Raw genomic sequence first — 25,973 nt, 5'->3', positions numbered from 1 at the left:
AGATGACCATTAAGCCAGTGGAAAGGGATAACTATTTTAGAAAACCTAAATGGGGACTTATAACTTAACAGGGATTCTTTTTTTCCCTTCACCCTAGAGTTTCCAGACTTAATAGAAGAGAATCAGATACCTGGCATAGGGTAGGCGCTATGAAATGAATTAGACCTAGTTATGTGTGTTTACCTTAGCTATTCATACCTTGCTGGGAAAAAAAGTTATTCAATAATAATAATCCAAAATTTAAATCACTGGTCGCTGGTCACCCATACTGTTAGTAACATAGTAGCAGAATACCTGTATTTTTTTTATGTAGGTTTTAGTATTTTTATGAAAATTAGCTAATGTATCCACAAATTGACTGACCATTCTAAATATGGGTTCATGACATTATAAAGATACAATGACATCAGCATGGTGGCAGAACAGAAAGATGGAAAGGAAAGTGGAGCCATTGCCACGTTGCAGGCTTTACGCAGAAACACTTAGTGTATGTTTACTGCACATCACACACAGACTTTGGGAAGCTTTCGTTGCTCTTATGCATATAGCTATGTGAAATATAACAGATACTAAGAGGTATTTTTATAAACGCGATGCATTACTCACTGTGCTTAGAGGAATACCAACGGCACTGATGAGGCATAGGACTGGATGAAACCTGCCCCTGGGGTTCATGGTTCCCTTTCGGCAGAGGGAATTTCCCTTGCTTATCAATTCTACGCTGCCTTGTGGGTGGGTTTGTTCTGTTATTCTGATGGAGTGTTTTCCTCATCATTGAGACTTTCCTGAGTGGGGATTCACCGGAGGGCTGGCACTCTTAAGAGTCCGTTCTCGGTTGAGCTAGTCTCATCTTTTGCGGATTTTTTTTTTTTTTTAACGCAGTGAAACTTTATATCTAATGCTAATCAATGGGCTATAAAAGAATAACGTAAGACACAAAATGCTAGATACTCAAGCATTTTGTGTCTGGGGATCACATTCAAATGGATACAAGGACCAACTCTGCGCCATTTCTCAATCCTAAAAATACATAACAGTCATTATGCATTCACCCAGACATAGGACTTTTTCTACAGACCAGTTTCAGTACCAGCGATAAGACATTTTGCATCTAAACCAGTACATTGCTTAGAAAATGTCTTTATCAGGCTACTACAAATAAGTGACTGTAGAAGAAGAAAAACCCAAGAACATCATTCACGAAGACAGTTACGCTGGAACAGAGTCATTTGTATTTATAATTTGCATATTACTCCAAGTAACAGTTATAATAATGTAACTTTGGGAGACTTACACAAATATAGATTTACTTTGCACAAAAAAAATCCAGTACAGCAGCAGAAATGGGGACCTAAACCCTCGCCGTCAGCTAAAGGGTCACCAGGAAGCTGCACATGTAACACTGCGGTGTATATAATGAACAAGATAACCAACTGTTCTTTAAGTTATAAGGAGTGCAATCAGCAAATAGCAGCCTGATGTTAGTACTGTTGGAGAGGCTTGTAAGATATTTTCCCACCAAGAGGAAGGCAACAAACATGAATTTCCTTATCACTAAGTGCCACGGTCTTTAAGGTGTCCAGTAACAAGCTCTCCTCATGCCAGCTTTGCTAGCCAACTTTCCACATTGCCGAGGTTGACATCACCCTCCTCTTCTTTGCTGTCCCGAGCGCTGCACTCCACAAATTCAACTTTCATCGGCAACTGGGAGAAATCAAAGTCCTTGCCCTTTTTACCCAGTTGGTGGGTGGTCATGGAGCTACTGTCCAGGGTACTAGGAGCAGCTGACTGAGTAACACGCAGCGTGTTCCTATGAGAAGAAATAAAGAAAACAATAAGCTCTTCTGAAACAAACTTTGAATTTCACATTATCTAACAAGAAAACTTGTTTCATTATTAGGCATAAAATACAGCATGACAAACATCTGACATGAAGAAACAGTGGGAACTACAGAACCAAATTCACTATATACAATAGCAGATAGGTAACGTCAGATACGCTTAAAGTAATATCTGTCTGAATGGTACATGAAGTGCTTTGGTGGTCTCCACTGCCCCACATCACTCTTCGTTATCAATTGAAAACTATGGCAAATTTCTCAAGCATGAAAGGCTGAGCTAGCCCTGCATAATGCATAGTTTAATGGGCCAAGAGACTGAAGGAATCTTACTGATCTAATTATACATTATACAGGGCCAGCCAAGCTCAGTCTATAATGATTCAATGTGCCACTGCCAAAAAAGCAATATTCTATTGCTCAACATGTTTCTCTGGCAGTGTTATATTTTTCATTTGTCCATATTAGTGTATTTAATGGAACAATTTTCTTTTAACCCGAGCGGTTGTACTCAGATACTTACAGCTCCTTTTCTAACTGCTGTTGGATCAGTTTGGCTGACTTGGCCATAGAGATGTCTGTACGGAACAAAGCGACAAAATGTTTGTTAAGGTTAGATGGATGTACATAACATTAGAAGGGGAATGCTTTGTGAATAAGCTTAAACCTGGGGAATACAACTCACTGACAATACAGCAGATATGCAGCCTCATTATTACACCTCTACTGGACACAGCTATTTGAAATTGTGTAGAGCATATTGTATCATTGTGTGTGTGTGTGTGTGTGTGTGTGTGTGTGTGTGAAAGCAAGCGCTCCATTTGTGTTTTAATGCCAGTCCCATCACGTCCAGGAGAAAAAGCCATTTGCAACCCTGACAATTTTCCCTTTTTGACAAGGGACATCTAGAATGTGTGAGACGTTCCAGAACAGCAAGCGAGAAAGAACATGAATAGATGCAGCGACCTTTCCGAGAGGGGAACTCACCCTGCTTATTGCATGCAATAAGAATCGGCGGACTATTTTTCAACAAAGTCCCGTCCGTCAGAAGTTGGTACAGGAGTTCTGCTACCTCTTTCACCTCCCGCTGGAACGCAGAGCTGTCCACCACAAACAGCAGTGCCCTAACAGATGCCAGCAAAGGTTTGTCATTAGCACGCGATAAAAACAATGTAAAGCTTGCAGACATATTCATCACAAGTTCTTCAGGAGTAAACAGAAATGAAAAGGTTATTTATTGCATGTGCTAGAGCAGAATGCTATAGAGATTACCAAACCTTAAAGCACAGCATTGCTGCTTGACCAACGTAAAATGTTTTCTCTGTGCAGTCTGACATAGAAGCAATTCAAAGGCACTCGTTGGGATTGGATGCATACATGGTGCAGGGCTGAATCTAGCACTTACAAATCCCAGCTTTATTGGTACATGATCGACTTATTCACTTTAAGCTTTGTAACAGTCAATGGTAAGTCTTCCTAAATTATTCTAGTGCACGTTTGTCTATGGAGCCCATTGAGAATCATATCAAGTATAGAACTGATCGGCTCATTCTGTATTCCCTTTCTTTTATTACATATATAAGCCTATGACCCTCTACTTGTATATTATAAACTTGTGTCATAATCCTTTTGTATTTTGTTGAAACCCCATCTGTATTTAAAATGTTTCTATCATAGCCTCTCTATCCTCGCTCCAAACATATACACGTTAGATTGCTTAAGCAATTATAATTTCTTATCATTTTTATCCTGCAATCCACTCAACAAACAGTAGTCTGAACTCTCTCTAGGATGCCTGTATCCTACACTATATTTAGTTGGATATTACAATTATTGTAATAATAATACTAATAATAATAAGGCTGAATTAAACCAGAGCAGTAAAGACATTTCACAATACTGTCCTGGCAAAAGGGAAGTTATAGAAACAAAGACAATAAAAAATAGTAAAATAGGTCAGTACATAAAACCTTTGAGAATAAGAAGCTGACTACATGTATATCTCGAGCTGCCTATCTACACCAGTCCCTGTGAAGTCACGTGGGATGTGTGTAAAGATGTGTGAGTTACACATCCAGTACCTGGCTGCTGGCTTATATTGTTCCAAGAACTGAAGTCTTAGGCTTTCATGTCCAGGAATATCAACCAAAGTAAGACTGGAGCCCTAGGGGGGAAAATAAAAAGAAATGTTACCAAGCCGTTGACCAATTCTACAGCAATGTAACCGAGGACCATCCATTACAGATTCTGCAGTGCTATTACAACAGGGGACAGTGAATATTAAGGACATTGACAAGATGCCATTAGACAATGAGATTAACACATACTGGTACAGAAGGAAATGAAGGCCATTGCCTTCAAGCGTACAATCTAGTATGTGTAATGCAGCAGATAAGACCTAAGAAGCAGGCAACTGGGGTTCTCAGCCACAAAACACAATGCAAAACATGATATATTAACGCATCACTGGTTTTAATAATAACTGAAACGCTTTGCGGGTCACATATCCCATACCTTGTCATTTTTTGCCTTGTAGACTGCAGAGCTTGCAGTAATGGAAGTCTGGGTCTTCTTGTACTTTCCGGTTAAGAGCTGGAATTAAGCACAGATATAAAAGTCCTGCTATCCATTCCATAAAATAGCTACTATATGGCCATTCTACAGCCCCTATTACCATTAATAAATCTAGAGAGGTGTGAAAACACACAGAGCGCTTTTTTGGGGGGGTATTCATAACAAAGTGACTTTACTTACCTGTTGATAGTGATTTTTAACGTACATTACATTATGGGATTCTGTGCAATGCCCTTCAGAATAGTTTTTACGCCAGACGTGCCTTCAGCGCATCGGCTAAAGAGCAGCTCATCATCCCAAACTAGCTTATTTTGGAAACGGTATGATAACACATAACGATCAAACACCTTCACCTTCTGCTACGTGGAAATATAGATTTTTAATAACACCAATATTAACCCAAAGGGCACAGATTTCAAAGAGTCATACCCTGCAGAAGATGAGAGTCTTTCCCGAGTCGCACGCGCCAAGCACAAGCACCGCTCTTCGGCTAATCCGGCTTCTTTTCAGGAGCTTCCATAGCACTGTGAATAAATAATACGGTACTGTTATTAAGTCTCTGAATGGAACTCAGCACAGGATTGGGGACCCTTCCCGCCTGTCACAGGAAGATGAACCAGCTGATGAGCTGCTATTATACACAGCTTTTCACTGAGTGTCAGGGGTCCTCTCTGCAACTGAACAGCCCAGTGTCTACATGTCACTTACCGAGCGTCAGCAGCACGACCACCACAGCCACCACCACCGAGAGTACTGTAGGATCCTGCCGCTGTAACTGCTGCTTAATACTCTCCATGTCCGCCAACCACTGGGAACCAACAACCTGCTCTGCCTCCGCCATCTCTGACAACCACTGCGCATGCGGAGCTGTCGTAGCGCTACACTGCGCATGCGCACCCGACTCGTTGACGTGTCACTGCCGACAAAGCGCAACCATTCAGAACCCTCGGAGTCCTAAACGCTAGAGACACGTTGTCAATAATTTGTCCCCAGGTGTGAGTTAAGCGTTCCAGGCAGCATCCGCTTTTGGTTAGAGGCGCGGTTAACGGATGGAGGGTTTTATCCAAAGACGTGTTATATGATCTGTTGAGCGCTGTTTCTGTGAAACACATTTAGTAGTGCTTTAAAGACTGTGGATTGTAGAAAAGCATGATGCACACCCATATCTTTCAACCATTCCGAGAGTCTGGGAAGGATGGGGAGGACATTAGGGGAGGAAGAAAAGTGAGAATTGGGTCTCAACGATGGGCTATCTAGGTTATACTACATATGTATACTATTATACATTTTTTTTTTTGCGCTCACCCAATGTTACATTCTACTGCTTTATTAAAGAAATCCCTTCTTGAGCACAATTAACATATACCATATTATTTATACTTGGGGTCGCAATATACAGAACTTTCACCAAGCCAGTTCCTCATATCGAATTAATGTGTTTGTACTATCTAAAGCCCAGGTTGTATCAGAGATGGGCCCCCATTTTACACAGCTGTACTTCCTCCCCATCCCTATGTTTAATAGATGCCAGTGGGGACTGTACTTCTTTAACGTGGCACCCCGGGGAAGGTTTTTTTTTTTACTTGAAGGGCACCTTGGGCATAACTATTATGAAATGACTTATTTGGTTACAATCTGTGCTCCTCATTTTCTCTTCTCGATCCTTACAGAAGGCGTAAAAGAACCTGCACAGCATACTGGGCCTGAAGATGGTGCAGTATAACTCCTATCAATATACGCTGAGCCTGACAGTGGCACACCACAACTCCCATCATTATATAGTGATCCAGACACTAATGGGGGGTGCAGCGTGACTCCTATCATTATATAGTGATCCAGACACATGGAGTAGTACTCCATCACTCCTATCATTAAATAGCAAGCCAGACAGAGCGTGGTACAGTATAACGCCCATTACTATATACTGAGTCAGACACTGATGGTGGTACACCATAACTCCCATCACTAGATACTGAGCCAGACATTGACAACATTTTGTAGCAAGAAGCCAGAAAAATGCGGATGGAATCTCAACAAAAGAGTGGTGCAGAAATGCTTCTCTTTCTTCACAAATCCATGGCCTGGTGAATCAAACTGAGACAGGGGAGAAGCAGATGAAGGAAGAAGACAGAAAAACAAGAACAGGCAAAAGATGGAGCAGAGAAAGGAGACATGGACATGGAAGCGGTGGGCAGAGAAGGTAGGGAGACATTGAGAGATAATAAGTGTGAGAGTGTGTTGCGCTCCCCACCTAATGCGCCCCTGCTATTCAGAGCACCCAAGTGCTGCCAGTTCCGGGTGCAGTATTTATTTTTTTTACGTGATCTACAACTGTCAATTTCCTGGGACTTGTCACTTAAAGTACTTGCAGAAGCTCCCAAATCCCAGGACTGTCCCGGGAAAAACTCGACAGTTGGCAACTAGTACCCTGTCCTAAAATTAGGGCCTTTTTTTTCGTTATGCTTTTTTGTGTGAATTCAGCTTCTTAATGCAGACTCAAATCCATAAATGTTCTCCTCTGATAATTATAGAATCCAGTTAATTGAATAAAGTTATTGTAAGCAAACATAAGAGAATTAGTGAATGTCCCCACAGCACCATATGTGGTCTTCACAATAAACAGATGTTAAATACATGGTGGTCATTTAAGGGATTATAGATGCAGTTAGCGTAAAGTGGATAGTCATGATTTTTGGACACTACCCGCCGAGTTGGACAGTGACCAGCCCAGAGAGTTATAAAAGTTATTGCGGTCCGCGCAACCTGAACCACAGCTCCCGTAAGGCCTCCTTGTGGCACATGGAACCCAACCACTCCCAACCCCAGTGAAGATAGCCTGCTTTGGGCATCTACATTGGGGGCTACAGACCCTCCTGGTTTATTGGGAGGGGGTTCATTTAAAGTTTCTTTTATAACAGAAACACATAACCTAGGAACTTTCCATTTGTAGCCTTTAAACACTTTTCACAATTTAAACCCAGATCTCCTTTTGTAAATTCACTCCCATACACTCTTACATAGATCTGTTTGTATGCATTGTTATTATATATATATATATATATATATATATATATATATATATTAGGGCTGCAACTAACGATTATTTTAATAATCGATTAGTTGGCCGATTATTTTGTCGATTAATCGATTAATCGGATAAAAAAATACATTATTTTAAATTGAAGAAAAATTGCAATAAAAAACGTACAATTTACACTTTCATCTCTTTATTGCAATGGCCTCTCTCTATTCACCTTCTTATTTTACTGACATAATAATAAAAGCTACAAGAACCCAAACACAGTGTTTCTCAAACTAGGTTTTAATACAAAGTTATTAGTAAATATTAATTCATATGTTAACTATTTTTCATATTTAATAAAAACTGAGAAAAAAGCCTTGTTTACATTTTTTTATTTACCAAACTGCCCCCAGTTATGCACATCTGACCCCCAGCTTGCCACTCTGCCCCCATATATGCCTTATACCTCTTATATGCCAGATTCCACTGTGCCCCCTGATATGCCACTGTGCCCCTGATATGCCTTATACTCCTTATATGCCAGTGATATGCAACTGAGCCCCCTGATATACCTTTTACCCCAGATTTGTTTTATGCCCCCCTGATATGCCTAATATCGGTGTCTTATACCCCCTATATGCCACTGAGCCCCCTGATATACCTTTTACCCCCAGATATGTTTATGCCCCCCTGATATGCCTAATATCCATATGCCTTATACCCCCTATATGCCCTAAAAATTCATAATACCCCCCATACACCACTATAACTCACCCATACAACACTCTGGCTCCTCCCCCTCCCATACACCACTCTGGCTCCTCCCCTCCCAAACACCACTCTGGCTCCTCCCCCCTCTCATACTCCACTCTGCCTCCTCCCCCCTCCCATACGCCACTCTGCCTCTTCCCCCGCCCATACATCACTTTGGCTCCTCCCCTCCCATACATCACTTTGCCTCCTCCCCCTCCCATATACCACTCTGCCTCCTCCCCTCCCATACATCACTTTGGCTCCTCCCCCTCCCATACTCCACTCTGCCTCCTCCCATACACCACTCTGGCTCCTCCCCCTCCCATACTCCACTCTGGCTTCTCCCATACTCCACTCTGCCTCCTCCCATACATCCCATACATCACTTTGCCTCCTCCCCCCTCCCATACTCCACTTTGCCTCCTGTGAACCTCCGTTTCTGACAAGACACCAGGGAGCCGTGTAGAGAGGCAGAGTGGCGTATGAGAGGGGGAGGAGCCAGAGTGGTGTATTGGAGGGTGGCTCCCATACACCCCTCTGACTCCTCCCCCTCCCATACACCGCTCTGCTTCTCTACCCGGCTCCGTTACTGAAGGCACTTTCATTGCAGCTTCATAGAAGCCACAGTGTAAGTGAAGGGCAGTAACGGAGTCTGTCTGTGCGATGCAGACCCTCACCGGCTATCAGAGAGGATGATTCTCTGTCAGCCGGTGGGGGTCTGCATCGCACAGACAGCCTCCATAACTCACCTTCACTTACACTGAGGCTTCTATGAAGCTGCAGGGAAAGTGCCTGTCAGTAACGGTGCCGGGTAGAGAGGCAGAGTGATGTATGGGAGGGGGGAGGAGGCAGAGTGGTGTATGGGAGGGGGGAGGAGGCAGATGGGAGGGGGAGAGAGACGGAAGTGAGAGACCGGCCGACAGTGAGGGGAATCCAGGTCCCCTGCAGCGTAGCGGGGGATCTGGATTCCGGTGTTATAATCCGACCTCTGTTTGAGGTCGGATTATATAAGGAGAGGAGTTTTTCAGAGCATTTGCTCTGAAAAAAAACTCTTTTTATAATCGATAAAAATCGATCCGATTAATCCATGATGAAATTCGTTGACAACGATTTTCATTATCGATTATTATCGATTTTATCGATTAGTTGTTTCAGCCCTAATATATATATATATATATATATATACACTGTATGGCCTCTACTGCAACTAGGAAGCGTCCCTACGTAAGGTTCTTGGACATGATCGGGAGCACTCCTGTTGAAGTCATTGGAGAAGCAGCTAAATGAATATACTGTATGATAGCAAGACATCAGTGTTCAGATAGCAGACATGTTCGGCTGCTGTTACTCTTTCCATTGATCTTCTACTGACTAGAATGGGAGTTCTACTGAGCATGTGCAACTAGCATACCATAGTGTGCCTTCTGCTTTGACGACAGGCAGTGAAGGAGGAGTGAAATAAGACAGAAGTTCTAATTTCTATATGATTTATTATTTCCAAGAACTAAACAATGTTTGCACTGATTTGCACCAAAAACCTTTGCTATTAGTCAAAGACTTATAAGAATTGTTATAAATGGTTTAATCTGTATGTAAATATGATGTTAATAAATTTACAGTCAGCTTGATATTCAAACTATTTATTCAATGAAGGAAAAGATGTTGTAGTACAAGGCAAAAACAACCGTGAGGAAAGCAAACAAATGAGATGATGTGCATGATGACAGATAAAGAATTCTTCAATTCTTCATGTCTTTAACAGTTGTGGAAAGTGCAGGCGGTGAGTAGCTCTGTAGAGAGAAGGAATACATACTGATCAACGGAACTGATAATATATAGTTATACGGTATATAGTATACAGTATATGGGACAGCCTGCATATGGCCAGGACAACCAACCTAAATGACATCACACTTAAATATTTTTTGTATAGAATTTAATTATTTTTCACTTTATTTAAATATAAGATATTCTGGGTTTTTTCTTATTATATCAAACTTAATGCCTTAACATAAATTAATTAAATAGTACCGTTTTCTTTTAAACTTGCTTTTTCTTAATTTGTCATTTGTCACTGCTGCTGGCTACATAGTAATGAGAAGTAATTCACTGCTTCTTAAAGAGGGACTGGCACCTTACGTAAAAAGCAATTCCTAACTGGCTGTAGCTTTGAAGGGATACTAATGTCACTAATTTCTCATTGTACCTCTGTAGACATGGGTAAGAAGGCTAAAATGTTGAAGAAGCTGAGCCAGACCTTGTCCCCCTCATAAAGCTGTACTGACTTTCAGTCCAGACAAGATGGTGGCTTGTCAGTACCTTTGGAGTGGAAGCCTGTCAGACTAGAGTGCCGGTTCAAGCAAACGGAGGGCATAGTGGCTACGCGGCATTTCACTTTAAAAACTTTAGGAACTGTATGCAGATCCCAGAGAGGCTGCATAATTTCAGCCGCATGTTGAGAAGGTAAATAATGTTGATGGGCACCAAACTTTCAGATTTTTTTGCCACACTCAGACATAAGAGAATCCGTTCGCCAATTCAGTATGAGTGTTGATCACCAAAATGATTGGTTAACATACATTAAAAGGACATATTTTGTGACAGTTGACAGTACCTGAGGTTTTGGAGCAATCGTTAAGGCTTTTCACAGCAGAGTAATATTCATCTCCAAGGAAATCCTTCATGCTGTTGTTCTCCGCAATCTCAGTCAGGCATATTGTGGAGTCTTTGAAGAGGAGGTCCTTACCAGTTTTAGACCCAAACAACTGGAAAATGTCAGGTTCAAATTTCCCCGGTCCATACAGGTCCTGTAAAATAGATAAGTGCTAGGTTGGGATGAAGGGTACATGGGATTTTCGTGGAACCTGTAAACATTATGGCTTAGAAGGATTTGATACCGGTCAGCATTCTAGGGTTCCCACAGCAGCTAGTTGGTGGTATGGAGCAAGGGTAAAGACGGATTAATTGAGTGACGGAAGGAGAAAGGACTAATGAGAAGGAAGAAACTGGGTTTGTAGGTACTTGTGAATTTGTGGGTTGAGCCACATGCGAAGGCTTGCCCGGGACCCCCTTAAAACTTTAAAGTCAGAATGTCTTGCAAATGAACAGTCAGATGATTATTCCAGCTGAGAAAGAGAATAGTCATAGTTTAGATAACTAACACAGAGGGTATTGGTACTTCTTGCAAATCTGTATGTTAAAGAACATTATGGCGACCAAGGAGCGCATATACATAGGGAGAAAACAAAAACAACACCAATAGTGTAATATGTACACAAAATGACTTTTCATTTGTTTGACTGCAAATTTATGCGAAATCAGAATTTTCTCCGGAGGAAGCCAGTATAGCACTGGCGAAACGCGTTGAGAGAGCTGATAACACTTTGAGAGAGTATCCCATACAGTGGATCCGGGACTTTGGTTCACCTGCGCTTTTGCACACTATTACACATAGTTGTGCCTGTAACAACTGTAAGTGTATCCAGACCTCCCTTTCCTCAGATCTGTCAAGATACTGCACCATTTGTGGTCTTTTTCTGTTTTTATAGATTTTAGAAGATATTAAATTCTGCCACTACCCTACTGAACCTTGATGAGCTTGATTTATTCAGCCAGTTTGTGAGTGGATCTTACACCCCTTTTTTATTTTTAATTTTGTGTACATATTACACTATTGGTGTTGTTTTTGTTTTCTCCCTATGTATATGCTCTCCTTGGTCGCCATATTGTATTTCTGAGCATCTTGAGGAAGAGTGTTTTTGGAGGCTGCTATCTTGGGGAGTATTTATTTATTTATATTATTATTTATACCTTTACACTTTACACGTGGAATTTGGATTTTTTGTTTTGGTCTATATGTTAAAGTACATTGCATGGTTTGGCACAATAAGTGTCCATTATAAGGGGCCAACTACAGTAAGAAGGGCCAGGCTGCCGTGTGTAATATGTAGTTGAATAAGTGTGATCTCTTGATAGTGACCTCATCAATTAAACTATAAATTATATAGGGCTACACATCAGCTCTTTCTGCAAGAACTAGGATTGTCTCATAATTATGCATTATGACATCAACTGGAAAATGTCACATTCATGGTAAAAAAAAACTATTATCAGAAGCTCCTGTAAATACATTATATATTATACATGCCAACACGATACAAAAGCATCCAATCAACAGAAGTGGGGCAGTTGGTAGGTATTTTCAATGTTTGTTCAAGATCTCTTGTGATGATGAGCGCTGGAATAGCTGACAAATATTGTAGCTTTGTCAAGTGCTTACCTGCTGATTAGAGAGTATTCTTACAACATCGTTTCTCCTTTCTGGTCGGGTGATGACAGCATGAGCTGGGACTTCTGCAAGATTGCAATCCTTGTACTGGTCAACAGGGGCACGGCTGCCGTCGGGACACAAGAGCTCAAAATCCTCTGATTTCAGATTCTTTGCCCAATCTGCAGGATTTTTACCTAGAAAGTGGGATATAGTTTTAGCAATCTATCTCACGCCCGTACTCATGCATCCTCAGCAGGGGAGCTCTGACAACATTCAGGACATGGGGAAAATTGTACAGTAATATATAATTCCATAAAGCGACAGACAACATTCTCAATGTGCACTAGCCAGTCCTGTCCAAAACACATATACAGAACGAGAAGCATAGAAAGGATACAGTCATCATGTAAATTCTGCACAAGACTCTCTGCTTACTATAGGTGAAATTTCAAGTAAAATGAATCAAAAAGCTTTAGTAGTGATTTTCAATGTTTTGGGGGAAGCAACTGATCTCCTTTGTTGGCCCTCTCCTTACATTTTGATAGCAGCTAGTGAGATTGGTAGTCCAGAGAACGCCAGGACAGATAATAGCTATCAATCCAGCTTGTGATTGTATAACTGATCTACTTGTTTTTAGATGCAGTAAGTACTCAATAAACGGGAATGGAATTAGGGAGAACACGGGTGCTTGCTTCATGTAGGCTTGGGGTAATGATGGAGAATATATTAAAAAATTAAATCACACCATGTTTTCTCTACATTGCACTTTAGTGCATCCAAACCCTATTTAAGCTTTCATTATAGTTAAGTTTTCCTAACAACTCCTGAATTAAGTTCCAAGGTGCTCTCATTGAACCTGTGTCAGGAAAACTGGTTTTGAAACATCTCTCAAAAATGTACTGTATCTCTGTTTAGGTTTAATTATTCTATTGTGTTTCTTAATTCTGCTTCTGTTTCCAGCCAGCATTACATGTTTTTTAACCAAACCTCAAAGTTCCTACATTTTAGAGAACGTGGGTATTTCAATCTATTGTCACTTACCATCTGTGTTTTCAAATACAGTAAAGTGCTTTACAAAACCCACGTCTCCTTTCTCCACCAGACACCTGACAAAAGAGGAATATATGTAACAGTTCAGAAGATGCAATGACACCTGCTTATCCATACAAATGTACATATTATAAAAGAGAACACACTATATATACCGTACATGGATAGCATTATGTATATAATGGAATATACTGTGCCCATAACACCTAATTTTGTGCTAATTTAAATAGAAAGGGTTTACTCGATATCTTTTATACAACACTATATTGCGAATAGGTGGAACCAGGTCCAGCATGTTGAGAACCCCCCCCCCCAGATCAAAAGCTGACCTGGTGGCCTAATAATCAGTTATAGTTCCGGGGTGGAGTTGTGAGGATATGTCCCTTTTTGTAGTGTGTAGGGTTGCAAACTGTTTTTTCCATTACCTGAATGCACCTGCATATCCATAATAGGCTTCTTTGTCATTAGGAAGGCATTTTGATTTTTCCAGGGAATTTTTGGGATTACCAATGCACAATTGGCAAAGCTTTGAATCGACATCAGATCCTGGAGCACAGCTCTGACTAAAGAATGTGCCTGCAAAAAAAAGAGGAAAAGGCAAATATTATTACTCATTTATGTAATTTACAAGCTAGGGAAATTGCCCCAACCCCTTCAAACAAACTAAGATGGTGGGGAAAATCCACAAATGTATAACTATGTGCATTACTATATAAATCAGGTTGATCCTTGTGATCGATGAATCAGGCTCATCTAGACATCAACTATACATACATTGTATACCCTATCTCTACTCTTCTGTCTGCCATCACAGTCTTCTACTTGTGGCCCACTAACCACCACAGCCTATTCTCTTTCACCTTTATCTTTACCAACATTCTGTATCATCCTGATCTTCACCAGCACTCCATTAAGCACCATGTCATCTTCTCTCATCCCTTGCTAAACTCATCCATGCATAGCCCGACAGCACTCCACTAAACATGTAATCCACTTCTCTATAGGAATAAATGCCAATATTCATTCTGCCAGAATACTTCTAAACATGACACTGTTACATCTCCCTGTGCAAAATGGCCGCCTCATACAGGGGACGGCCCGACATTTTGAGTTATTCTGACTAAATACTTACTCATGTCACAATTGCCGGTTTTATTAACAATCAGGCCAACAGGGACGTTCCATCCTGCAGTGCGGCCCACAGCGGTGTGACAGGTCTTCTTGCCCTTAAGATTCAACCATGAGATGTTTTTGTTGCTTTTCTTTACCACGGCTACTGCAAAGTATGTGCCTTGAGGAGGTAATAAGAGGAAGGAGCATTTCCTTTAGTACACGCGCCACAGTACAAAACCAAGTAAAACACTAATATAATCTACATATATGTAATCCTTCGAAAACCCGGCCACCTGCATGTTAGGAAATGATAGCCTCGATATCCCATTTACCCCAAATAATTTTTTTCTTTCCCTTCACTTCTTTGAGACTTTTTTTGAAATTTGAAATTAAAAAAATGTTAAAACCACTTTTCTTGCACTTAATCATAAAAATAATAAAAACTATGTTTAGCAAGGCCTTCAAATGATATCAATATCAACTCTGATATCAATAGAGGGAAGGAAAAAGCTGAATAACTTGTATTCTTTGCATTTTGATGGTTATATATATATATATATATATATATATATATATATATATATATATACTGTATGTATTTATATATATATATATAATTGAAAAGGATGGAGGGAGTTAACAGGTTGTGCAGAAGTGAATTTTGATTATAAAGACATGAGGCAGAATTTGCATTTGTGTGCACCTCTTTCCTCTAAGATTTTGAATGGGACGTTTAAAACATGGATGAAACCTTAGTACCTCTTTTCTGTGGTTTGCTGATTTGGCATGGTCTCATGTTGGCTGGGAAAGTAGAGAAAGAAGAAAAAAAATATCCACATTAATGTACAGATTCATTTGACTGTAAGTGAATAAATCACACTCGCTATCTGTATTATTGATTGTAAACCTGTCCAAGCTGACGACAACGTACAATCCTGCGGTGTTGTTAGGGGTCCAGAATATGTCTTTTATGTCTTTTATACTGCAAATTGAGTACATGCTAAGCAAACACTTAGAAGTGTCTATAATTATGGAGAAGCCTCCCCTTGTGGGTCCCCTGCCACTTTTTTCCCTGGGAGCGTGGACGTTATATATGTGTGTTTTCCACATATATAGTTAATGCTCCCCACACGTTTATTTTCACCGCCCTGTACTAATCCCTATTTCCCGCACCCTGAAACTCTTACTCCACACCTGACTGGAGAACAGCAGGATTCCCCCGGAGCTCTCCAACGGATTGCGAATCCCTGACTGGATTCGTCATTAAGCCTCAGATCAGTCGGCTATTTTGGGAGGAGGGAGGCAATTATGAAAGCCACCTGGGGTTTGGGGTCGCTCCATTAGAGGGACCCAGGAGACCCTGTTTTCTGTACACCGGGATATTTCACAGCAGGGCAGCGAGTGAAAAGGCACCAGGTAGACGGCCATAATGGTTACCCTGACGAGCTCTGGGGGAGTGGAGGTTGCCTAGTGCATTCTTGGCAAGGAAGACCTACACGGTAGATCTACTTATCTCGAGTATGGGTCTCCATCACAGTAATGGATAAGCAGGGGTGTTCGTAAGAGTTTCTCCTAACCTTTATCATAATATTCGCTCATCACAGGAACTAGTCCACATTCCCCAGCGGTGTACATGTATCCTCCATCAACTGTCACTGCATCAGCCTCGCCCCTCTAAAATAACAGAAAATTCCAGAATTCAGGCAACGGAAACATTTCTCGTTAGTGTGACATTAATATTAATGGGTGCCGGGTCTGATGTCTTCTTGAGACATTCTAGGAAATAAGTTGCAATCTAAAATAGACTACTATGTTGTAGAGTTTTATATTTTCTTCATGGCCTAAATAACAACCTAATTTGTCCGCCTACATCCACATTATACAAAATGGTTATACCCTGGCACTTACACTGGTTGTTGGACCACGGACAGGCATCACCTCTGCATTGGATAGTATTAGACATGGGATAAGCTAGTGCATTTAAAGTCATTCTAAAGAAATCTGTGATAAAGTTTTCAGTATCTCAAGGGGACCAACATGCGTAGCGTAAGATCGAAGTTTCAAAGACCTCAGTAGTTGCGTGCAAACTAAATTGTCAGGAACCTTCCCTTGTATGTTGTTTTCTCAACTAGGAGAGATACTACATTCTTCAATAAGCCTGTCATTTTCACTTGATGGGAGAGTCCTATCATTGTGTAATATATATTTCCCGTGTGTAAGTTCTTAAAAAACATAGTTCATATTTTACCAGGAGTGCCATGTAACACAAATTGCATGTTAAGTATTTACTCTTTAAATATGCAGTAGCATGGACCTTAAAGACCTTTTTTTTATTTAAATTTGAATAACATTTTAGTCTACTTTTGCTTCCCTTACCAGAATCTTTTCAATACAGTTTTCAGCGGAGAAACCTTGAGCGCACTCAATGGCCCCACCGCTTACAGTTGTCCATGTATCACACTTGTCCTTCTCCGCTTCACTTTGCGTGCACCAACGGATCTGGTTTGGCACTACAGGAGGAGTGTCTGGAAAAAGAGCCAGGAGCTTGGTTCAAAGGCATGTCTTAAACCAAACAAACCTACTTCAATATACAGTAGTTGCTGTTCCACCTCCTCTGTTGAATTTAACATTTTTATAACAAAAAATTCAGTTAACTTAATGCAGCAATAGAAACCAGGTACTGCTGAATGCGCTAACCTATCCTAGATTTTTCTTAAATCAATTATATGATTATCCATCGTTCACAGTTTTATAGAAAATACTTAATGAACATGCAATAGGAAACTAGACCCTCATAGGTTATTGCCATAGAGAGTGAAAAATACTTCTTAAATGTTTTCTGCTGAGTATTTGATGAGCAAAGATGATTTGGTGGGCCTTTCTGCTTCTTACCATGTCTTAGAGCCTGGAGAGCATTGTAATAGGAAGCTCCAAGATACATGAAAGAATCCATTGGTGGCAGAGGTACCAGGCTAACTGCTGAGTCTTTGAACATTAGGTCCTTTCCAAAGTTGGAGGCAAACAGTTTGCACTTTTTATCCTAAAATCAAAAATAGAATACACACACGTCTTAAGCAAAGATGTATTGTATAATCAGTGCCCATTTGAATGCCTAATATTACATCATTTGCACAACATAACATTCTATATGAACAATTTTTATATAATTTGATCCATGTATCCCATATACCCAATACTAATTTAGATTTAGATATACGGTATAAAAATGTCCACTGGTCCTATGATGGGCAAGAAATCTAGGGCCCAAGTAAAATAAATGCTCTTGGGGAGTTTAAGATGAGAGTTGGTACCGTGTTAGCTGTAGAATTACAGGAGACAAGTGGAGTTTGAATGATACCTTTATTGGCTAACTGAGTAAATATAGATTGCAAGCTTTCAAGACCTCTCAGGTCCCTTCATCAGGCATGTTATACAACAATGTGAAAGACCTCTCTTTAAGTATCAGTCAAATAACATGGTTATCTGCTTCTCATTCTTAACCATGTTATTTGACTGATACTTAAAGAGAGGTCTTTCACATTGTTGTATAACATGCCTGATGAAGGGACCTGAGAGGTCTTGAAAGCTTGCAATCTATATTTATGTAGTTAGCCAATAAAGGTATCATTCAAACTCCACTTGTCTCCTTGGGGAGTTTGTAAGGGTTCTCATCCTGGAAGTAATATTTTTACAAGGCTGTGTATCTACGTTTGAATTAGTTGGACAATGGGTTAAAAATGCTCCAAAAGAAACTACCATGGGCAGAAAGAGGATATGGGCTTAGCACATCTAATAAGGAGGGTTAGGATGAAAACCAGAGCAGAGTTGGCTAAAATACCTCTTCCATGTCTGGGTCATCGTGTCCATTGGGAAGGGCTTTCTGTATTTGGCAGGCAAGTCTGACTTGGCTCATGCACAGTTCAGAAAGCTAGACCTGAGGTCTTGGCCATCAAAGATATGCAGACAATATTTACTTGGATTAATCATTTCCCTATGATGATGGAATTTTACCCATCTGCTAACAAAGTCGGGTATGACTGGCAAAATAATTTACTCTTCTACTAAGGATGATGAAATATCCAACATTCAGATAAAGCATGGCAAAATTGTAGTGATTATATAAGTCTGACCTGAGCTTGCTTTAAGTATTCAATGATATCTGGAGTCTTTGGATCATTGTCTCTTGCCATCACAGCATGTGCCGGAACTCTTGCCAAGTTGCAGGACTTATAGTCTTTAATAGGTTTCCTGGTGTTGTCAGGACATAATAACTCGTAATCATTTGCAAATTTAACTAAAGGGGATGAGATAACCAATTTAGAAGATAGGACTTGTCAAAAAAAAATGATAATAATAAAGACAGAAAGAATTAAATAAGAAGAAATCGTCATTATGATTACTAAGGCATTACCAATAACAATTATGCACTAATCAGACACAAATAGTGTTAATAAAAATAATACGTGAACCCCAAATAAGCCCTTTGTAAAGCAAATTTAAAGAGCTTGTATAACAATAACATATAGTAGGATGAACAGCATCAGTGAGAGAGTACTCGGAGCTCTGCTATATCTACCATACTTGCATACGTTTAAACCTTTGGATTTAATTCAAGTATGGTCCACTTGGTATAATAAATACAGAAAAGATGAACATATTAATACTATTATTTAGTTCTATAAACAATTACCTGGTACAGTTGACTGCTTCACAAAGGCGACGTCTCCCTTATCTTGTTGCAAACATCTGGGGGGGGAAATGTTGTACTTCAAAAAAAACACCAGACAAATATTTGCAGTACACCTTTAAACAGTCTATTTTAAGATGATTTCCAGTATCAAATTGGTAACCGACCAACAAGCAAACAAGACATCTGTGACACTGCATCTGCCCATCTGCAAGTGGTGCAATGGCGCTGTTGAGGCACCTCTGCTTGTATCTTAAACTGAGTTCCCGATCCCCACTTGACAGATATTCCTGTTGAATTTGATGAATCTATAATCTATACTTAGTTTGTTTATATGCTGAATAATGAATATAACTGAATATAAGACTGAGCTCCACTCCTAGGAACTTTCAGGATTTGACCCCAAGTCTTAGCATCAACATTGAGGTACCAGGGAATGGATAGAGTGACACCGTCTAGAAATGTGCTTTATATTCTCCAATATGACTGACACAGTTGGTGATTAACCACAATGGCCTTAGCAAGGAGCAAAGCTGACCAAAGCTTAACTCCGGGTTCTAACTCGTATAACTATGAAGAATAAAAGAAAATAATAATCTGTGAAATTATCTGATAACATTAGAACTGTTGTGATGGTACAGTGCAAGTAGAAGTTAACTGGTCCTTACTTGAAGGCTCCATCATAGTTGTAAAAAGGTTCATTACTGTTACGTGCACACTTATTCTTGTCTTTTCCCACACACTGATCGCATAACTTTGGTTCTTTAGCTCCGGGAGCACAGCTGGACTTGAAGTATCTTGAAACAGCTGAATGGCAGAACAGAGGTGTTAGTGACATGATGGCCCATAGAACATTTTTATAAAAGAGACCAATATCAAAACAAAACTCCGTTCATGATTCTTCCATCCATCTCCTTCTTTTCCATTTTTTATTTATTGCTTTACTTTGATTTCAGCCATTTATTCCTTGCTTCAATACCAAAACCAGAGTTTTGTTTATAGTCAGAGGCAATGATATATACTACATAACACAAGTGCAATGAATCTCAGGATGCCTTATTGGATTAGGACCCTAACATAATAATCTTTTAGATGACGCAAGTGAGCACCTCACACCACATCCTACACCCCCTTAATTACATTAGCAGACATTATGGTACACCTGTGTTGTAATATTATGTATTCTGGACTTCCACCCAAGCTTTCCAGTTAATGTACCTTTCTCAATAGACTCTATGTCTGGTCCTTCCCATTCCAAGAGTCCACGCTCGAGGAGTGTTCCGATAGGGATATTCCAGCCTGCGCTCTTTCCTACTCCGGTATGGCAAGATCTCTTATCTTTAAGGTCTTTAAACATGAACGAACTTGTACGTTTCACCACTGCTACTGCATAGTAACAGGTGTCTTGTTCTGCAAGAAAGAATAATACAGATAAGTAGATGACTGCAAGAGACAGCAATTCTTTGATTATTATTTTGAAACCTAAAAGTCCATCCAAGTCAGAATGGCTAGAACTATTATGTAAAATCCCAAGTCAAAAAGATCAAGACCTACAATCACTACCATAAAAGCGAAGCAAATACAGGATCTATTAGATTGTAAACTACAAGAGCAGGACCCCTTTTTCCTTCTCTACCAACATGTGTTATAGTTGGCGTCAGTTGTGAATCTCTTGTCAGTTTTAATGTTATTGGTAATTTTCACTTTCCCCCTATTGTAATAGCGCTTATTCTATGAACGGATTTCTTTGGCTTCATTATAAGGTATCAGAGAGTTAAATAAGTTGTTTCTAGCAGGTATTCATTTTTTTTTCAAAAATGAGATGATAAAAATCAGGATAATTAAATGATCACTGTGATGATATCAAATGGAACAGCTCAAACTACAGTGACGAATGGGACAAGCATTTAGTGTCACAATGGAGATGGCACGATTGTATACTTAGCTTTGGTACCTCTAAAGCAACTTCTCTGACATTAGAAAAAAAAATACCTTCAGAACCATAGTTTTCAGCAACGATGGGTTTCAGATCATAAGGTTTCAGAGATCCTTTGTGGACATCCCCACCATCCACGCAGATAGCGTCTGCATCTCCATTCTAGAAGACATAAATCCTTGTTTCAGAGAAATGGTTCTAAAAAATGTTGATTCAAGGACCCATCAAAGATCTAGACTCACAAGTTAAAGGTTCTTGTGCCTAAACCACTGCAAGACACGTAAGATCAAAGGAAAACAATCTAAATGTTGCTAGTGCAATCCTTGCCATAGCAGAAGCAAATGAGGTACAGCCAACAGGATAAGTACTTTTATGTACGTTTACAAAAACAAGTAAAAAAGGTTACAATCAAGAATCTGGGACCACATATTTGAGCTTGACAGGGAGTTGCCCTGCAAACCATGCGTTTTCACCACCCTTTAGTTTAGATGGGTGGTGGAATCAAGCCCCTTATTTCTTGATGGTTTTATATACTGAATGCAAACTTTGTTTTATCGACTTGGCCATTTAGGTTTTGTGGGTCTTCTGAAATGAGCATTGGTAGATTTTCTTTGGTTTGAATGAGTCTACTGGAATGTCTGAAACACTCGTTGATCAACCTGCACTCATGAAGTTCCCAATAACAGTACTTGTAGGCAAGGTCTGAAAAGATATACTTTCCTACGTCCAATTTGTCCAATAACTTACTTTATTCTTGTTTCTTTGCCCAAATTGAAAGTCTAAACGTGTAGGTCTGGATTTGAGTAATGGTAATTTGTTCTTCTAGATAGTTATTATTGTATTAAGTCACCAAGGCTCGTGTTTAACATTTTAAATCGGAACAATTCTGAAGCAAAAAAACTGCTGGAGAAATCGAAAAAACGCTCTTTTCTAACACATTGCTCCAAATCTAACACTTTGATCTAGAACATCTTCTGACTGTCCTTGAAAATTATTCAGGGAGACCAGATGTCTCCTTCATTTTAGTCATATCATCAAGAATTTCACAAGAAGTAGCTGAACTTACTTTAATGTTTTCAAAACATTCTTCAACGCTGCTTTTTTGCACGCATTGGAGAGAGAGCTCTGGAATCTTACACGTTTTAACCAAATTTTCACACTTTTTCCGTTCATTTTCTGATTTTACACACCAGCGGATATCTTTTCCTTTAGGCAGTGCTAGGCACAAAGCTAGAATAACAAATAAAACGGTGAATGTAGCTTAGTAAAGAGTTTTTTCACATTCAAAAGCTAAACCTACATGAAAATTTGTTTAAGGTATTTTTATTAATGATGCCTTTTTTTTAGATCTATCTATCTATCTATCTATCTACCTAGGAATTGATTGGGTTTAAGCCTTAGTTAGGGGCATAACCATACCTGAGAACTTCTGGGCTCTGGCTACCTGGAGTCTTCCCTTGCAGGACGCGGCCAGGACTGCACACTGACGTCAGCAGACGGCCCCGTGACGTCAATAGGAGTTCCGGCTGACGTCAAAAACACCCCCATTTAAAGGAAAAATGAGCGGAGAGCGGGGCATGTCAAGACCCCGCCCCCCCGACCCGGAGGATTTGGGTCTTGTCCCGGAAAACCCGGAGAAGCAGTGCTCACCGGCAATCTCCGGGTCAAACCCGGAGAGTTCCTAGGTATGGGCATAACAATTCTGGTTGCAACTGCGACTGAGTCCGCTACTCTAGGGTTCCTGAACGGCCCCTGCGCCCACTTATTCATCCCTATAAAGCCGCTAGGTGCGGGTAATACCAGCAGCTAGTGGCACGATCATCCAGTGGGCAGGAAGTGAGATCACATATACTTCCTACATGCTGGATCAGTTTGCACACAACATGGAGGAAGAGGGACACACCACTCCTGCAATTAAGTGGTGTAAGCAGGGTCACAGGCAGGTAGTTTGTTGGCAAAGATGGCACATGCAGGCACTAACAAGCTCTTTGGTAGCAAAGATTGCACATATAAGCTGATTGAAGCTACTGGCAAGTTGTTTGGGGACAAAGATGGTACAGACAAGCTGTTTGGAGCACTGACAAGATGATTGGTGGCACTTACAAGCTGCTTGGGACAAGAAATGGCACAGACAGGCTGCAAGCTGTTTGGGACAAATATGGCGCAACCAGCTGTTTGGGGTACAGACAAGCTGTTTAGGGTACAGACAAGCAGTTTGGGGCAATGATGGCACAGACAATCAGTTTGGGGTAGATTCCTAAGGTAGCAGATTCTGCACCGATTTCCTGATGTCATTATCAATTTATTTATATAGCCTCATCTGAACATTTCATCTTTTTCTATTAACATACCTCAGTTCAAAACTTAATCCCTGGATACAAATTACTTAAATCAGAATATCTTTGCCTGATGCCACATTCCTAAAACCCCTTTGTTTGCTACCATTAGCTAGTCTCTAAAACAGAACTTTTGCTTGTGCAGACAGACCCCAGCCATCTGACTGTATATAGAAAAACAGAATTTGAGACCAGATAAGAGCCGTTTGGTCCATCTATCACTTCTGCTGGGAGACTGTTCCACTTATCTACCACCCTCTCAGTAAAGTAAAATGTCCTTACATCTAACCTGTTGTTAAGTAGCGATGCACACACATGTGTAGCCTCCAAGCCTTGCTATCTAATCAGTAAAAATAACTGCAGCAGTTTTGTTATATATGGTTCAATTTACGTAACATGAAAAAAAACTTTTTTTTTTACATTTTGCACCTAATAAATCCTTAAAACGAAAAACATTTGTTTATCAATATACATATTATTATCAACACTATTATTTATTGATTTATATAGCGCCATAATATTCTGCATGTCCGTACAATGGGCAAACATGACATAACAAGTAGAGCATCACATAACAATTTATGACTTATGGAAAAAAGATGTAATATGTAAAGAGTTAAAAAGCAGGAGTATGCCATTGGTTGGTATGGTAAATGTTCCACATTAAACATTCTAGGAAGACACTACTTCTTTATAGAAGAGCGTTTTTAAGCTTTCAAAAAATGGACAGCGGAATCTATTCTATGATCGATTTTCTTGTCATTAACTAATTAGTGTCCAGCATGCAGGAAAGGGTGGACACCAGCTATGGATCCCATCCTATCCTTTAGTAAAAACCGACAGACAATAGCCTACACTTACCCAGCATGCCAAGGCACAGAGCCACTCGGAGGGTAGGAGCCATCACCCTTTGCCTTTGCGGAGCTATAAGCGGAAAGTTCCCCGCAAACCAGTTGCCCTTAGTTTGTGGAGACCGTTGGCGTCCTTTTCAGCCTTTTTATACAAGGACAGCAGAGCTGAGTAGGCAAATTTTGTTCCTGTAATGTTTGCCTAATGATGTTTCTCAATAGCACCCCCTCCCAACGGCTCCCTCTCATTGATCCTCACAGAAAGACATGCACTTTTTGGCAGAAGAAAACCTTTTTTTTTCTATGAACTGAATGTCTATCTTTGATCGGGACAGGATTAACTCTTTTATCTACCAGCATATTGAGGATGGGGATTGAGAGGGAAATTCCCGCTCAGTTCTTAATGTTCTGTAGGCAGTGTTCCAAGCAACGTGAGAAGGAATTTGTTATGCTCTGCTAACATCTTTTCAACCTGTATTTGACATTCCTTCTCTAAGTGCCCGAAAAACAATTAACAAGCCCTTCCAACATTACACAACACTGGCATTATATACTAGCATTATGCATTATTAGTATTATTATTAGTTCAACCCTTTACTTATTTATGAAAGTTTCAGACTTGCGCATTAACTCTTTGCGCATTGCCAGGGGTCAGGACACCTTTTTTTTCCACCCTGACTAATTTTTGTAGTTTTGCTAATAGTTAGATTTAGGTGACGTGTTAGCAGATACCACCTTTCTTCTGCCGGCCAACTGACCTCGACACGCTGCCGAGTCAATCTACCGAGCGACTCGTGTTCTTCAGACTTAGCAGTTTCACTAAACAATTAATGATAAAATGATACATTGATGATAAATAGGTACATAGTATCATTGGATGCTGTTATAAGGGTTACAGGCTCAGAAAACTAGATGTAAGGAACTTTTACTTTACTGAGAGGGTGCTAGATAGTAGATACCCCTTTTCAACTTAAATGAAGAGGCAACACAATAACTCAAAGTTTAACATTTATTATAGTCAGGTATGGATAATTTTGTCCACGGTGCATTCAAACGTGTATCTCCGCACCGTGACACTCAACATGTCACTTAGACTAAATGTAAACAAAGTGTAAACATAGCTGTATGCAAATGATATGCAAATTAGATTAAACATATTAAAATATATCAACACACTGCACTTTTACCAACAATACCACCAATATGAAGATGATCAAGTTAAACGTAATAACACCACAGACTGGCATAAATGTGCCAACTATATTCCTGTCGTGACTACCGGTGTCCCATGCACGGCAGCCTGTATCCACCAACTGGAATCACAAGGGCACCAACTCCAAAAGTGTTCTGCTCTAAAGCCAGAGGCTTGTGCACCATGAGTCAAACCACTTTTATGGGTGGTTAACCCTTGCACCATGCCAGCATAACCAAACTGCCGCAGGTATAGGAAACATAACCCAAAAATGGGGAGGGAGAGCGGTTTTGTTGTCACATGCAGCCAACAACACAATGGGGAAGTTCCCTGAGACGGTGCCTTCATATACCT

The 25,973-nt window shown here is 40.2% G+C and overlaps 2 protein-coding genes across 3 annotated transcripts; both read right to left on the bottom strand.

Annotated features, from left to right (window-relative positions):
* Positions 1–1,124: 1,124 nt before the first annotated feature.
* Positions 1,125–5,277, bottom strand: SRPRB (SRP receptor subunit beta). The gene is made up of 7 exons (XM_053461124.1): positions 5,121–5,277; positions 4,842–4,936; positions 4,353–4,430; positions 3,920–4,002; positions 2,826–2,962; positions 2,362–2,416; positions 1,125–1,810 (listed from the first exon to the last, which is right to left on the bottom strand). The coding sequence occupies exons 1-7, from the start codon at positions 5,251–5,253 to the stop codon at positions 1,597–1,599; spliced, it is 795 nt and encodes a 264-aa protein (XP_053317099.1). The 5' UTR covers positions 5,254–5,277; the 3' UTR covers positions 1,125–1,596.
* A 4,534-nt stretch (positions 5,278–9,811) lies between these two features.
* TF (transferrin) lies at positions 9,812–24,583 on the bottom strand. Of its 2 annotated transcripts, XM_053461386.1 has the most exons (17): positions 24,441–24,583; positions 22,310–22,473; positions 21,300–21,405; positions 20,526–20,717; positions 19,976–20,114; positions 19,311–19,366; positions 18,751–18,914; positions 17,513–17,660; positions 16,997–17,145; positions 16,198–16,294; positions 15,380–15,421; positions 14,640–14,798; positions 13,933–14,083; positions 13,499–13,563; positions 12,467–12,651; positions 10,802–10,994; positions 9,812–9,977 (listed from the first exon to the last, which is right to left on the bottom strand). In XM_053461386.1, the coding sequence occupies exons 1-17, from the start codon at positions 24,481–24,483 to the stop codon at positions 9,943–9,945; spliced, it is 2,088 nt and encodes a 695-aa protein (XP_053317361.1). In that variant the 5' UTR covers positions 24,484–24,583; the 3' UTR covers positions 9,812–9,942. The 2 variants fall into 2 exon arrangements, with proteins under 2 accessions (XP_053317361.1, XP_053317362.1); XM_053461387.1 differs by lacking the exons at positions 9,812–9,977; positions 10,802–10,994 and having other exon boundaries at positions 12,624–13,212; positions 13,471–13,563.
* Positions 24,584–25,973: the final 1,390 nt, after the last annotated feature.

Source organism: Spea bombifrons, chromosome 3 (assembly GCF_027358695.1).
Source record: "Spea bombifrons isolate aSpeBom1 chromosome 3, aSpeBom1.2.pri, whole genome shotgun sequence".
Classification (NCBI taxonomy): Eukaryota; Metazoa; Chordata; class Amphibia; order Anura; family Pelobatidae; genus Spea; species Spea bombifrons.
The sequence above is the reverse complement of the archived record's forward strand: the minus strand, read 5'-3'. Positions and strand labels throughout refer to the sequence as shown.

What these genes read in the sequence shown, in the direction of transcription:
- TF (XM_053461386.1), bottom strand. Translation starts at nt 24,483, where the DNA reads ATGGCTCCTACCCTCCGAGTGGCTCTGTGCCTTGGCATGCTGG. An exon ending in TGAAAACTATGGTTCTGAAG is followed by an intron (nt 20,718 to 21,299) that starts GTATTTTTTTTT and finishes TCTTTCTTGCAG; the next exon opens with AACAAGACACCTGTTACTAT. An exon ending in GGATATGCAGGTGCATTCAG is followed by an intron (nt 13,564 to 13,932) that starts GTAATGGAAAAA and finishes CTCTTTTGTCAG; the next exon opens with GTGTCTGGTGGAGAAAGGAG.
- SRPRB (XM_053461124.1), bottom strand. Translation starts at nt 5,253, where the DNA reads ATGGCGGAGGCAGAGCAGGTTGTTGGTTCCCAGTGGTTGGCGGACATG. An exon ending in ACAAGGCAAAAAATGACAAG is followed by an intron (nt 4,003 to 4,352) that starts GTATGGGATATG and finishes TTTCCCCCCTAG; the next exon opens with GGCTCCAGTCTTACTTTGGT. An exon ending in CAGCAGTTAGAAAAGGAGCT is followed by an intron (nt 1,811 to 2,361) that starts GTAAGTATCTGA and finishes TTCTTCTCATAG; the next exon opens with GAACACGCTGCGTGTTACTC.